This window comes from Pavona decussata, unplaced genomic scaffold, assembly GCF_977016875.1.
Source record: "Pavona decussata unplaced genomic scaffold, jaPavDecu1.1 SCAFFOLD_11, whole genome shotgun sequence".
In the NCBI taxonomy this organism is placed as follows: Eukaryota; Metazoa; Cnidaria; class Anthozoa; order Scleractinia; family Agariciidae; genus Pavona; species Pavona decussata.
Window position 1 is genome coordinate 4,735,595 of NW_028145434.1, and position 15,764 is coordinate 4,751,358.

Here is a 15,764-nt window from a genome sequence, read left to right on the forward strand (position 1 = left end):
CTTGGTTACTAGCTGACCCCCGAAACATTTTCTACATTTCTTTTCTGCTTGCTTGTCCATTCACGGCCACCACACCTTTGATCTTAGACGCTCTTTGGTCTCAACAATCCCCTGATGCTCCACATGAGCCAGGTCAAGCACTCTCTTCTGTAACTCTCTGGGGACGACAATCCTCGTTCCTCGCAATACAATCTGGCTGTTGTTGCTTAACTCATTGCGCACCCTCACAAAGGTTTTCGGTGCTTTCTTCCAATCCCCACTCTGCAAACACTCACGCACGACTTTCAACTCTTCGAAATGAAACTGTTTCTATCTACTCTATTCTGAGGACTGCCATTACTGCTTGGAGGGTGATTACGCGTACATATTCTTCATCATGAACATTGCCACGGAATGCTGGAATATTTGTTCGCCGAGAAAGGGCATCTGCTATGTTTTCCCTGGATAGCACGTAGATTACGTTGTAGTTAAAGGGATGCAAGCGCAATACCCATCGCTCAATGCGAGTAGATGGCTTTGGACTAGGACCATAAATGGTTTTTAGTGCTTGATGAATAGTCACTAAGTCAAACTTAGGTAGGCCACACGAATATAAATTGAACCTTTCACAGGCCCAAACAAGTGCTAAAGCTTCTTTTGTTTTTTGGTATGGCTGTACCGACGTTCACTAAGGCGTCTACTAGCATAACATACAGCGCTGCTCTGTCCCTTTACTTCCTGCACCAGAACAGCACCAAGACCAACAAGGCTGGCATCCGCTATGAATCTTGTCTGCGCATCTCTATCAAAGTAGGGTAGCATCGACTTTTCTGCAACTTTCTGTTTAAGTGTTTGAAAAGCTTGTCCCTCTTCTTCACTCCACTCAAACTTTTCTCCCTTCCTAGAGAGTTCTCTAAGTGGTTCAGCTACAGTCTGGAATAAATCTCGCGCTGAACCCAACCAGCCCCAGGAAGCCTCTCACCTCCGAGGGCGAAATAGGATGGCTCGACTCCACAACCGCTCGCACTTTCTCCTCGGTGAGCCCAATGCCATGCTGAAAAAAGAATAATTTTGATGAAAACCACTTTACTCGTTCTGGAAGTACACTTCTCTCCACTTAAGGTTCTTCCCTGCTATTTTTGCTAATAGTTTGTGCAGGTTCTGGTCTCCTCAAGCACTTCATCAATGGTAGGAACAGGCAACTTTTCCCGTCAGATAGCCTCGTTAGCAAAGCGCATATCCACACAAAGTCTTATTTTACCTGACCGCTTGGGTGCTACAACAACCGGGCTCGCCCAAGTGGTAGGGCCATCTACTTTCTCTATGATATCTTCCTTGAAAAGTTCTTCTATCTGTCACCTTTTCACGAAGTGCAAACGGAATCGGCTTCAACTTTTGTGCCACAGGGGGAACGTTAGAGTTAACATGCAGCCTCAATAGAAAGTCCCTCAGTTTTCAAACACTTCAGGATACTTTGCCTTAAGTTGGTCAGCAATGTCACCTTGGACCTCATTACGGCTGATATTTCTAGGTGCAACAGGTGGTCCAATGTGAAGAACACCCAGTTCCCCTGCTGTCACATTTCCCAAAGTGCACCTCCCCTGCCTGACTAGGATAAACTTGGTGGTTACGTTGGCATATCCGGTGGAAATTTCAGCCCCAAATTGGCCAATCACATCAACTTTTTTCCCCCCATAAGCAAACAATTTCTTTGAAAAATGTTCAATGTCCCCTTTAGAGCTTAAACCCTATAACTTTTGAAAATCGTCTTTCCCCATCAAATTGCTCACTGACCCTGAATCAATCCATCACAATTCCACTGATACTCACATCAATTGTAGGCCACCTGTAACTGACTCAATACAAACTTTTTCTCTTTCCTCAGCTACGTAAAATGCAAATGCTGGGTTGTTGTCCACTTGAAATTCTTCCTCTGAACAGCCTCCACATGCTTTATCTATCGGGCAGACCTTCTACTTTTGTTGCTGGTGTCCCTTGGACGACTCTCTCAATCTCTTACAGGTTAAGGGCGAACATTGCCTCTGCACAACGCCGAAAAATGGCCGTACCTGGATTATTTAGCACATTTTTTCCCTTTTCCCGAACAGCACGAATCGCGTGAAAAATGTCCACTTTTCCCACAGCTGTAACAAATCTTCTTACCGTGATCTGTTGTCTTCTCTCCTTTTTTTCCGTATGAACTTGACGTCGTTTCCCCCCGCCATGTACTTCACTTGTTGTCCAGCCGCTTCCAAAGCCCTCTCTTTCCTCAACACGTCTGCTAAAGTGATATTTCTCCTTTCCAACAACTTCTTCTTTTGCTCCCGATCGTTCAACTTTTCAATCAACTGGTCCCTCAAATTATCATCCAGGGAAATACCGAAATTGCAATGCCTAACTTGTTTGTCGAAGACGCACAAGGGACTTATCCACAGGTTCTCCTTCAGTCGGCGCCAATTGACGGAACATCTGGCGTTCAAATGGCACATTCTCTTCGGTACGAAAATGGTTATCCTGTTTCCTAATACAAATGGCGTGCAGATCTTCATCGCCAGAAGGATCAGGGTCTACAAGATCTTCGAAAATATCCTGGACTTCCATTCCAGCGAAGTGCAGAAGCTTCGAAGTTTTCTTTCGCGTGTTTTCCAAACCTTTCCCCTCGGCATAATACTCGAAAGCCCGTTTCCACTTTCGCCATTTGTTTGCAACTTGTGACGAAGATCCCAATATATCCAATGGCGGTAAAGCTTTTTCGTTCGCCATCCTCGTCGCCATTGTTGTAAGGTGACACTAAGTCAGACACAAAGTCACTAAGAGACACTGAGGTCTGCCATTATGCTTTGTATTTCAACAACTCTCTCGATCAGAATAACATTCCCGGATGTAAACGTGCCCTAATCTTAGTACCTAGTACACCACATTACTTCAACTTCATAAAAGTAATTTCCTTTGATGAAGGTACGACTTTGTGGTAAATTGTTTTTTACAGAGTCAAAACACTTTAGTAATAATAATAGCTTTATTGGTACATCCAATCAAAATGGTTTTTCACATACCAATTACAATAAAATCTAATATAAACAATTGAAATCTAAAATAAACATTTAAAAGTGATACAACATTACCATATTATTTAAAAAACTTAAAATACGCATAATTACACCTATTGAGTGTCAATGGCTTAAAAATTCATCAAGGGCACGTTCTTTAATCGCGTTCTTAAAAACATCAAATGCCCCTATGCTCACTAAACTTTCTGTCGGGGCATCCCAGAGCTGAGCAGCCCTATATAAGAAAGATCTCTGACCATTTGCTGATCTAAAAAATGTTATATTAAGCTTATCTTTGTTCCAAGTATTTCTCGTATGCCTCTGGCTTCTTGTCGTAATCTTATTACATAAGGATCGTCGGGATAATCCCTTTATATATTTAAAAGCCATTTAGGTGTCTCCAACCTCCACTTGCTTAGCAACCGGCAACCAGTGGAGTTCCTCTAGCATCGGTCTAATGTGATCATACTTCCTTGCGCCAGTCACAGTCCGTGCCGCAAGATTCTGAACTTTTTGAAGCCTTGCAATGTTATTTATTGTCGTACTAGCCCACTTAAGCGAAAAGTGGAAAAGCTGGCTGAACACCAGTGAATTTATGTTCATAAGCGTAGACCTATCAAACAAATGTTTCACACGATTGATTTGGCACAGGCTACCTATACATTTAGATACAACCTCAGACACATGTTCGTCAAAACTAAGGCGAGAGTCCACGATGACCCCTAAATCTTTTACAGAACAGGACGGCCTCTTTGCTGAGTAGCGCAACTCCAAAACCCTTCGACACGCAAGCTAACATCTGAGGAGTTCCAAGAAGCAATAGATTAATCTTGTCTGGATTTATCAGCAAGCTGTGTGTGCAACACCAGACGGCAATCAGCTGTAAATCCTCGGACAACCATGGCTGTCTCATGGACAGAAAACGAGAGATAGAGCTGGGAATAATGTTCGGAACTCTTAAGCAAGCACAGGTTAGGGACAGCTGGGAGATCGTTGATGTAGCTATTAAAAGGGGCCGGCCCAAAAAGCGACCCTTGAGTCACACCGTAAGCTACTTGGCGCGGACCAGCCAATTCTCGCCCACTGATTCCTGTCCGTTAAATAGCTTTTAAGCCATTCCATGGCCTGAATAGACACACCCAATTCTCGAAGTTTGCGTAATAGGATCCCATGCTCGATGCTCTCAAAAGGCCTTTGACAAGTCCAACAGAAACAGCGCTGTGACTTGTTACCGATCGATTTCTTCGAGAATCGTATCAGTCATGAAAATATGGAGTGTTTCTGTCGAATGTTCCTTCTTGTTTCCATTTTGTTTTTCAGTTTAACAGTTCTGACGTGTTTTTCTCTGTTTACTGATTAAGAGCTGCTCGTTCACAGATTTTAGACAGAGTTGCTGAGCAGTGATACTGGCCGGTTGGTAGTAGCAACCTCGTGATCCCCTTCCTTTAATATTGGTATCACCACGGACTCACCGACCTGTTAATAGGCTCTGTCAGGACTGGCAGTGTCACCGGTAGGGGATCCTTGATTACACTCATGTGTAACTTATCCATTCCTGGTGCCCTTTGTGAAGGAAAAGACACGATGATCTTGTATACTTCAAAGCTAGTGACTGCGCGAAATCGGAATTCCACTAGTTGGAATATGGTCTTGGCTGGAGGAACCTTATACGTTGGAAGAACGTTAACTGAAGCAGCCCTCTTAGGTTCAGCTGTAGCCCACGCTCCCAGAGAAGTAAAGAACTCGTTGAACTCGTTCGCCAGTTTCGTCATATCTCTTGAATACATCGGTCTGGATTTCTCTTTCGACAGGATACAGTTTCGAATCACTTTCCACATGGCACTGCTACTCTAATTGTCAGTTTTCTCCTTTTGAACATAGTTCCTCTTAGCATCACATAGCCTTCTCTTTACCTTATAACGACACCAACGGTAGTGCTCCCAGTCTATAGCAGCGCCCGACTAACAAGCAATTTTGTGTACTTGTTCTATTGATCTAGAAATGGACATTGCCGATTTCTGACTTTCCTTTTCCAGAAAGGCGTATGACGTCCCAGGACTTCCAAAAATTTCTCATTAAAATGTTCTACTTTCTCGTTAGCATCACCAATCAAAGAATTTTGATACCATGGGATTTGGGCGAGATCATTCACAAAGCTCTAAGAGTCGCAGTTCTTGTAACTTCTAGATGTAACATAATTAGGCAGTCAGATTTCGGCGCCTTGAGATTCAGTACCACATAAACAAGATAATGATCGCTTATGTGTGCTTCACCCACACCACTATTCGTAAGAAGGGCTGAATTGAAAGTCATGATGACATCAATCAGTCTCGGATGTTTTGTGCTGCAATTGGTTGTGGTCAGGTATCACAAACACCCGGGCAGAAATCGTCTATTTTACATTTAGATTCATTTAACCTGCCTATTTGATAATACGATTATAAACATGAACTCTTAGTGCATTATGCAGAAGACTGTCAGCCTCTTACAAAACGTAAAATCGTTAGAATGCGTTTTTTTTATTATTATCATTTTAATTTGTAATATTTTTCGAGGTTTACTGAATTGACATTTTTCCACAGATAAAGAAGCCCCGCATGTCTTCGTTTATCCGACTTGTCCTGTTCCCCAGTGGTCACACAGTTTATAAAGTGGACACACTCACCCAGTACGTCAAAATCAGCGGTGATCAAACTACTTTGCATTTCGCAATGCCCAATGCAGCGTTGAGCATGAATGGTTTCTACGCCATCTTGATAAATCAGGGTGCAGTTGTTGGACAAGGATGTTCTTATGATGGACCACCAACACCAGGCATAACTTCCCCAAGTGACTGGCCTTTTGTAATACATGGTATTTGTGCGGTCGGGTATTACCTTGCCCCACCAGGATTTACGAACTGTGTGGGTATGTAAAATGTGAAATTTTTTGTGCACCTTGAAACTGCGTTTAAAGGAACCTCCACTCATTGAAATAAACCAACATTAAATTGTACAAAATACGATCTAATTTCAATTTTCGTTGGAAAACACGGAAAAGATTTTTTCTGTGTTGGACAAAACAGAATTTTATTGTCGCCTATTCTCCCTTTTAAATTTCCCGAGAGTTAACATCTTGGATTTCATGACGTTGTACGGTTGCTTAAAATCCAAAATGGTGGCGCCCGGGAAATATAAAATCGAAAATTTGCGATAATCATATCTAATTTTTGCACAATTGAATGTCACTTCTACTTTTTAAACTAAAATTCAGAATTTAAAAAAAATATTTACCGTCAATTTGTTGTCGCTGTGGAGGTTCTTTTAGATAGAATCATTCAGTTACGTGACATTGAGGAGAAATCTTCAGCTAAAAGAAGGACGTTAGGCTCGCACTGATGAATTAAACGATTAACTTACTCTTTCAATTCACAATTTGGACAAAATTGTAGAAGGGTGTAGAAAAGAGTTATATATTAAATATTCTACTTTCTGAACCACAAGGCTATCTGCTTGATCAGTTAAAATTTCCAATGCCCGTAAACAGATACCAAAGGAACTTTCTCAACAAAAACTGTTTATTGTGCGAGAGCCTCTACTTCGATGTACATCGCTGCCAAAGCAGTTATACTTTACACTATTACACCAAAACCGCACTATTTAATTCTTTCATTTTGTTTAATTTTCCTTTTTTTCCAGACATCAACGAATGTGGTTATCACTCGCGATCAAAACGCGATCATCACCTGAGGAAATCCCGATTGGATGGTGAGTTCGATGCTTGTGGGGATTAAAGGAGATACAATAACTACGTCCAAAAATAATATGTTTGAGGTTCACAACGAGTAATGATGACATCATTTGACGTACCAATTAGGTCATGAATTACAAACGGCGAAAATCTGGGATTTCGACATTGTTCTAAAGCCTTAGAGACTTACCAAAGTTTAGTAGACATCAATAAAAATAACACTAAAATGAATTAAAAAAAACTATGAAGGTATTGTAAGGTAGTTGATATTTTTTTCAAATTCCAAATGCCTGCTAATGTTTGGATGCCATCGTAGTATCAAATTCATCAAATTTTGGCGTGTCACGGCTGATTGCTCTTAGACAAGTTGTTTTCGACAGTACTTTAATGTACAACGCGGTCATCGCGCGCAGAATCTAGCCCCCCTCCCATCTTACTCACTCCCCACTCACCCCATCCCCTTCCATAGGGTTAAACTGGACGGCATGGATACAAGTATGTCCTACGCAGAAGTTGCTGAATTGATAGGCAATGGACATTTTTAGTTAAAAAAAAAAAGCAAAAAAAGAAGTTTGAGACTATTTTGGATATCAATTATTTACAACATTCATAACTGAATACGTGTTTTATGAAGTAGGTTTCCAGAGTCTATGGACGTGTTCGTCAAGGTTGCCCTCTTAGTTCTTGTGAATTGGCGCTTCGAATAGAAACAAGACAGAGTTTAGAGTTCGAGTCTCCTAAAGATCCCCTTATATTTCTCACGAAATATCTCTCTCACAATTTATTGAAAACAATAAACGCAATGTCCTGATCAAAGTAAATAAAATAAAGACCAATTAAAGCTCTGAAAGGGCGATGTTCTTAATGTGTCGTTATTGTCAAACGACGCTCATCTTACATTTCTGGATTTCTGAGAATTTCAGAAAACTTTCAAAATTAGCCGAACAGGGGCGTGAGCAATAAAATCCAACAGATACGTTTTAATGACCACTGACCTACCAATCTATGCTGTTAACAACCTAAATTCACACCATTGAACTTTTGAACCATTGAACTAAGATGATCTTAGCCGACTTCTCCAAAGCCTTTGATACGATAAGTTTCAAAAATCTTATCCCCAAGATGAGTAAACTAGGTTTCTCAAGAGGTTTCCTGATATGGACACTCAATTATGTTATGCATCGTAAACAATTTGTACTGATCGATGATATGTGCTCAGAGGTTCAAAACGTGAATTTTGGGATTCCCCAAGGCTCCAGCCTGGGCCCAGTGTTATTCAATATTTATGATCTTCAGGGCAATGTAAATGTCAAATGCTTCCAGTATGCGGACGACACAACAATCTACGATCATGCCAAAATATCTGACCTAAATAGCTGTAGAAACACTATCTACCAGTCAACTAATAAACTAAGTATCTGGTCTACGGAGAGTACCCTCGCCTTCAACAACGACAAAACTAAAGTCATGATCCTCTCCAGCCTGCAAATGACTATAGTACATCACCTTGACGAGTATGATCCTAACATCGCAGTCAGTGGTTATAAACTAGAACGCATTGAGAGCCAATGTCAGTAAAAACCAGACAACATCAAATACTTGTGGCAACGGTCAAAAAATCGATTTCGCTCATACCTTCAAGTTTGATACCCTATCATGTTAGAAGAACCCCTGTGCAGTTTGTTTTGAAATATATTTTTTCGTTTGGGAGAAATTGACAATTTTGCAAGAGAGGGTAAATATGCTTATTTGATAGCTTAAAATTATGCAAGTTTGTCGATCTCTAGAAAATCGAAAAGGCTGTATTTAATCTTTCTGATTTTATTATCTTCAAGTATGATATCTCTTTGTATCTCAGGGAGATGTTCAGGCTTTTACAATAAACTCTAAATTACTGGTGGATTTTTCAAAAAGACGTGGTTTTCATGAGTCAAAAAGTACCGTATAAACAATGGAAAGTTTCTCCCGGGCCGATACAACAGATTGACTTGAATTTTACTGTGGTTTATGCTAAAACATAGGGCTTGAAGTTTATCAAAAGTAATCCCTTGGTAAATGAGTTTTTATGGCGCTGTTGACACTCACAGTTGGCTAAAAACTGCAATTGTTCTTGCATAATTAGCATCGATTTAATACGAGCATAATTTTTTGCTTAGAACTCCCAAGGCGAAATCTTTCCCATTTGGAGTTTCTTACTTCAGTTTTAAAACAACTGGTCAGAAGATTGTAACAATTTTTTCAATTTAGGTTAGTTTTATTTTTATTGTATTGTATTGTATTGTATTGTATTGTATTGTATTGTATTGTATTGTATTGTATTGTATTGTATTGTATTTGTGCCATAATAATTGCGAGACAAAATGTTCTAATGTTCATCACTTCCGGTTTCCCGCTTTCATAAAATTCGTCTTCGAGTATCTATTAAAATCTCTTGATTTAAGTTAGCACGAAGAATTACAACATTCTTAAGAAAAACTTTGTTTACCAGTAGTGTAGTGTAAATTATGGAGGCGTATCGTTCTTTTAAAACTCTTGCCAATGGACTCTAGGCGATCTGTGGTCATGGCAAGAAAAGCTCAAGCGAAATCATTTCCTTAGTCTCTTGTACTAAAAGTATTGATACTCATTTATCCGCCCACAAGTTCTCCGGTCCTGTAGATGAACTCAACCTTATCTTGTGTCGAGTTGGAAAGTTTTCACAGCCAGTCAAATGTAGTATCATGACAATTTGCCCAAACCATCGATATGAAGCTTGGTGTGGGCTGGAGTAGGGGTGGAACCACTAGATGCAGAGTTCCCGAAGCAATGTCAGGACATGGCAAAGGCGGGAAAAAGATGGCCAAAAGCTGAGAAGGGGCTTTATAAGGACGATTCATTATACATATTTAAGACAACTGGAGTTTTTGTTGCAGTAGGTTCCAGTGAGTATTCATATTCTTCTTGAATCCTCTTCCCAGTTTTACAAAGGGTGGATAACGTTATCCAGCCGACAAATCCTTATCCAGTGGATGGAATCTAAACAAAAATAATAGAGCGGATAATTTTATCCCGCGCTCGCTGGATAGTGCTATCCAAGCCTTCGTACACTCAGGGCCCTGTTGTGCAATAAACTATTTGCTGAATGTGAAATGATTAACTGTTCTATTGATTGTTTAAACTTCTATTAATTGGTTGCTTTAACTTCGCCTTCGGTGAATAATTGTTAAATATTACCAATAGGCATTAGCCTCTTTTGTACATGATTATATATTACCAATTATTTGTATCTTACCGTAGATATTTTATTTAACATGGCGCACAAGTCAGTTTCTTCATCGCCGGTATGCTTTAACATTTTTCGGCAATTTGAGCATACACCTAAACAATCATTATGCTCGTATTAAATCGATGCTAATTATGCAAGAACAATTGCAGTTTTTAGCCAACTGTGAGTGTCAACAGCGCCATAAAAACTCATTTACCAAGGGATTACTTTTAATAAACTTCAAGCCCTATGTTTTAGCATTAACCACAGTAAAAATCAAGTCAATCTGTTGTATCGGCCCGGGTGAAACTTTCCATTGTTTATACGGTACTTTTTGACTCATGAAAACCACGTCTTTTTCAAAAATCCACCAGAAATTTAGAGTTTATTGTAAAAGCCTGAACATCTCCCTGAGATACAAAGAGATATCATACTTGAAGATGATAAAATCAGAAAGATTAAATACAGCCTTTTCGATTTTCTAGAGATCGACAAACTTGCATAATTTTAAGCTATCAAATTAGCATATTTACCCTCTCTTGCAAAATTGTCAATTTCTCCCCAACGAAAAAATATTTTTCAAAACAAACTGCACAGGGGTTCTTCTAACATGATTGCGTATCAAACTTGAAAGTATGAGCGAAATCGATTTTTTGACGGTTGCCGGCCAATGTCTGGTTTTTACTGACATCTGCTCTTAAATCTTGCAAACTGCTTGGAGTTCACATCAATGAACACCTTAAGTGAAATGATCACATCAAGCACACGGTATCAGGATGCTACGCCACTCTATTAATACTAAGAAAACTGAAATATCTCGCCAAATATGAGCTCAGAAAGCAGCTAGCAAAAACATTGATTCTGTCAAACTAGATTAAGCCGATCTGGTTTTTTACCCTCTACCACAATTCTTACCTCGCCGTTTGCAACGGGTTCAATTCGCTGCTGTAAGTTTTGCACTCGACCACTATGTTAAGAACTTCCGGGATATACTTAAAATCGGAAGGCTTCCAATCAATGAGAGAACAGATCTGAACCTCCTGAAATCATGTTTTAAAGCTTTGCATAACGTCGAGGCCTGGCCAGATTATCTTAAAAAATAATAAAACAGGAATGCCCCAAGGAACTGCGCTCAAGCAATTCAATTAGATTAGTGGTCCCGACCGAAAATGGCACTCTCGACGATAATGCGTCGAAACTATTTAACAGTCTGCCAAAAACTATTAGAAACTGTAAAGATTACAGAACCTTTTAAGACTCTCAAGGATTTTTTTAAGAAACAGAGTACAAAGCGACTAGTTAGTTTTACTGTAATTGGTTTCGGTTAATCCTGTTTCCACTGTATAATTTGTAAATAACTAAATTTGATTTATTTTGTAATTGTAATTAATGTAATTTATATTAACAGGGAAGAGCCACCCAGTGGATCTGTTAATAAACCATTATTATTATTGTTATTAATGAGAAACACCCTGAGGCACAAGACGCAAAGCTTGGCTCGATACTCTTTGCACCAGTAGGTGAAGTACACGATTCGCTATAATAGCAGATTGACGGCGAAATGATACGCGAGGCGGCACTGCGAACCAAAGGATCGGGTGGTCCCTCAGGCGTCGACGCAAATGTTTTCAAGCGCATTCTCAATTGTAAATCCTTCAATAAATCAAGTGCGAACCTATGTGATGCCTTAAAAACAATGACCAGAAAGTTATGCACAGAGTATATTGACCCACGGACTATTGAACAAATATTAGCCAATAGGCTGATACCTTTGGACAAGGGCGAAGACGCAGTGCGCCCAATTGGTGTGGTTGAAGTTTTCAGAAGGGTAATTGGAAAGTGCGTTATGAAGGTTACCAAGGAGTACATTCTCGACGTTAGTGGATCACTACAGGTGTGCGCAGGCCTTAGGAGCGGGAGCGAGGCTACTGTCCATACCATGCATTCTATATTCGAAGAGGATGAAACAGAGGAAGAAACAGATGCCGTACTCCTAATGGTCTGCAATGATGTCGAGATTGAGCCCGTCCTCCAGGAGCTCACGGGAGAGTCGCTTCCAAGCGGAGCTAACAGAGCTCCCGACGCTCGCCTAGACATCCATGTCAGAGGTTTTTGGGAAAGGCAAAGGTCAGCATTTTTCGATGTACGCGTATGTTACCCCAACGCTGATTCTTATGGAGACCTGGACCTCAAGCAGATGTACAAGCAGCACGAGAGCTGCACCATTCAGTAGTCTTTACAACAACTCGCGGCATGGGAGAAGAGTGCAAGAGATACCATGACAGGCTGGCAGAGTTAGTCGCAGTAAAGAAAAGAGAGAACTCGGCCACCACTGTCTCTTGGATACGTTCTAAAGTCCCCTTTGCCATCCTTAGGTCGCTCTACTCTATCTTAAAGGGTCCAAAACAGTTAGAAGAGCAATTAGAGGCAATGTTCGAGAAGCGGACTTTGAATTAGACAGATGCCTCGCCAAAATTTAGGTCCTATAGTTTTTATACATACTTTTTCTTCCGCTTATACCTTTAATAAGACTTGTTTTTTCGTCATTAAGGACCATAATTTAACTTCCGAATATATTTTTAGCGATGATAGATCATATAATTTTTTATTAGGAATAAGAATACTATTGTAACTTGACGAGATCTTTTCTTTTTCCTTTTTCTTCCAAAAAAAATTGTGCTTGAAAAAGTCTCTTTTTTAATCGAGAAGAGTTGTAAAAAGGTTTTAATAGCTCTTTTTTCTACTTTTAACTTGTAAATAACAATTTGTTTGGAAAAATTTTAATAAAGAAATAATTATTTATTATTATTATTTATTATTATTATTATTATTATTATTATTATTATTATTATTATTATTATTATTATTATCATTAGTCACATTACAACAATTGTAATAAAATTATGTAAGGGCAACTTTCTCGCAGACATCTAGTTGGCCTAAATTAAAACTGGTATCGTTATTTGAAAGATTAGAATGCATACCAAAAGAACTATCAGTCACACCGTCTTTATTTACCCAGGAAATGCTAAAATATTGCATAACACTGGATTAAGTGTTTTGTTCGTACCCGTACGCACCATTGAAAATTTTGGCATCTGGCGCGGCTACTCAAACCAAGTTATCCTCTTCTAAGTTGATGCTATTTTCTAAACCGAACAGATGATGGGTTTCCTGTATTCTCTAATAAAATGATACAGCTAGTGGGTGCACGATGTGACTGTTAAGTTTGATTTCAAAGCTCGAACAATCAATGTGCGAGTTTAAAATCTGAATTTCTTCTCCGGGTCTGTAATTTCAGCCTTGTTGTTGACCTGCATAAAATTGTTTAAGCCTTAAAATATACCTAGTCTTCTGTTCTATAGTTTACGCATGCTCAAATAATTAATGGTTTGGTGGATTCCTGTAATCTATGATGCAGTTAATGTCAATCAAGATGTAAACTTATCTAAGAACTTAAAACTTATTATAGAACTTCCCGTTTTCCTCAATAGTGGTCAAAAGGCATAAAATATTTTTTCTCTCGTTTAGATTCTGTATAAAAATAAAACATAGTGATCAGATGCAACCCACTAGCAAAAAAATATATGGGCATGACGTCTTTAAAATGACACACGATCTAACAGTACTTATTTGACACACTGTCTAGTAATATTGATTTTATTTTACCTCATAATTAAAACTAATAGCAAAATTGTAAAAATCTATCACAGTAATAATTGTTACACTTTTCTTCATTTCTGGGTTTTTCACTGAATGGCAAAACTAATAAATTGATAATAAACTCGTTGTTTAAGGTGGCCGAATACAGTTTTTTAGTGTACAGGTGTTAGAAGACGTTATTTGGAAACTATGTATTTCTGGACGCCCAAAATTGGTATGGTGTAGGACTAACTAAGAAAGAATGGATTTTCGTACGTCTTGTCGAGCTAAGTACCGTTTCAATGGCAACGCAGCAAACTATTAAACGTCCATATATTGCAGGTTTCCTTTATTTTTAGAAAATGTACTCATTAGATTTTTTTCATTTTCTGTATCCAGATAAACTCACAAAACACTGACACAGTTGCACTATTTTCATGTAATTTTAACAGACAGATCTCCTGTAAATATTGATTTTGCATTTTAATGTTTTGTGAAGATACCCTCTGTTAGATTTAGGTTTCTCTTTGTAGGCGAGTTACGCTTTTAGGGAACTATTTTCATGCCAAATTTTACGAAATTCTAATGAGCGGTTCCTTAGAAAACAGTTCATTTCCACGAAAACAACCAGTCGCAATTTTTTGGACAAATGCGCATGCGTGGCTTTAATTGGGTTTCATGGCAAAGTTGAAAAGCATGCAAAAGGTCTTGGTGAATGACTTTTTTGCTCGTAAAGAAAAGAAAAAGAGTCTAGAAACGAGAAACTTAGTTATTTAGGATCAAAACTTACCTTTATTATCCATTTCATGTGAAATTGAGGGATCACTTTATCGACCGCCGTATTTACGTACCACAACCCTAGCGCGCGCTTAATAGCATCACTAAAAGAATCTGTAAAGCGGGCGCAAACTGTGTTCGGCCACCTTAAGACCGACTGGATCCTCAAGTAGCTACCAATTCACATCAAGTATATAATTAATCGTGAATATCAAACCAGTGTCTACCAGACGTGTGCGTGTATGGAACACTCTCGCCGATGAACTCAACTTGAATATGACATAATCTAAACTCATTTAATATGTTATGCTACAGTACCATCTTATATCTTTGGCCAATTTTGAAAGTGATATTGCTTTTACCTTGATCTCCCTGTATCATGCTGCACTTAACTTAGCATTTAGACAGTGGTATCGTGTTCATAATAATGGGCCCGTGATTATTGCTCCGCTTACCCTACCATAATTAATTAATTAACCTAGTAATATTGGGAAGCTAAAAAATAAATAAATAAATAAATAAATAAATGAAGCATTGTGTGTAGTGTCTTACTCCCTTAGATTTTGAAAGATTAAATAGAAAGATTGAAGAAGATTTTTAGTAACAACAGAGACAAAAACAAAAACAGCCCAAACGCCTATGGGCCATATGGTACCATTACGCACAATACAAACTTGGAAACCACCATGTTAACAGCTTTGGTTGGAGAACATACCTTTTTGCTTAGTTTTAACATACAGATAGCCTTGCGTATTTGAAGAAAAATAAGGTTTGCGTCTACATACAATACTGCCCGCTATATTATCTGCTGCAGCACTACTAAAGCGACGAATATTCTCACACAAACTGCCTTTCAGTTTCGAATTCAGGTTTGAGACTCGTCGGAGGAAACTGGAACAGAGAGGGTAGAGTGGAGATATTTCACAATGGAGCCTGGGGAACAGTTTGTGATGACTCCTGGGATATTAATGATGCGCGAGTCGTTTGCCGTGCGCTTGGTTATCCTAATGCTATCAGTGCCCGCCAGTCCGCTTACTTCGGTCAAGGAAGTGGAAAGATATGGCTGGATGATGTCAACTGTCATGGTAATGAGAGTTCCCTTGAGAGTTGCTCGCACAGTGGTTGGGATATACATAATTGCGGTCACAGTGAAGATGCATCAGTTATCTGTTCACGTAAGTACGACTACAATTTGATCTTCATTATTTAAGTAACATCTTCTGATATCTTCAAATCCCCATTATCATGTACTCCTCACATATTAAGGGGCCATTGCAATATCGTGTTCAACAGCGAGCCAAAATTCAGTTACATGAATCGATTCTTTAAATAAAAACAAAATT

The 15,764-nt window shown here is 39.1% G+C and overlaps 2 protein-coding genes, 1 long non-coding RNA gene and 1 pseudogene across 20 annotated transcripts in view; 2 read left to right on the forward strand and 2 right to left on the reverse strand.

The window, feature by feature from the left end:
* The window catches only part of LOC146488332 (scavenger receptor cysteine-rich domain-containing protein DMBT1-like), a 248,755-nt gene that overhangs the window by 73,151 nt on the left and 159,840 nt on the right, over positions 1 to 15,764 (forward strand). The gene's annotated exons all lie outside the window — the stretch shown is intronic.
* LOC146488333 (uncharacterized) overlaps positions 1 to 15,764 on the reverse strand; it is a 152,380-nt gene that overhangs the window by 38,675 nt on the left and 97,941 nt on the right. The gene's annotated exons all lie outside the window — the stretch shown is intronic.
* LOC146488334 (scavenger receptor cysteine-rich domain superfamily protein-like) overlaps positions 1 to 15,764 on the forward strand; it is a 77,117-nt gene that overhangs the window by 30,147 nt on the left and 31,206 nt on the right. For all 5 annotated transcript variants that reach the window (XM_085123814.1, XM_085123848.1, XM_085123839.1 and 2 more), the window contains exons 8-10: positions 5,612 to 5,936; positions 6,707 to 6,775; positions 15,279 to 15,596. In XM_085123814.1, the coding sequence (XP_084979940.1) occupies positions 5,612 to 5,936; positions 6,707 to 6,775; positions 15,279 to 15,596 (712 nt within the window). The remainder of the gene's footprint in view (positions 1 to 5,611; positions 5,937 to 6,706; positions 6,776 to 15,278; positions 15,597 to 15,764) is intronic.
* LOC146488337 (uncharacterized) lies at positions 2,003 to 2,742 on the reverse strand (annotated as a pseudogene).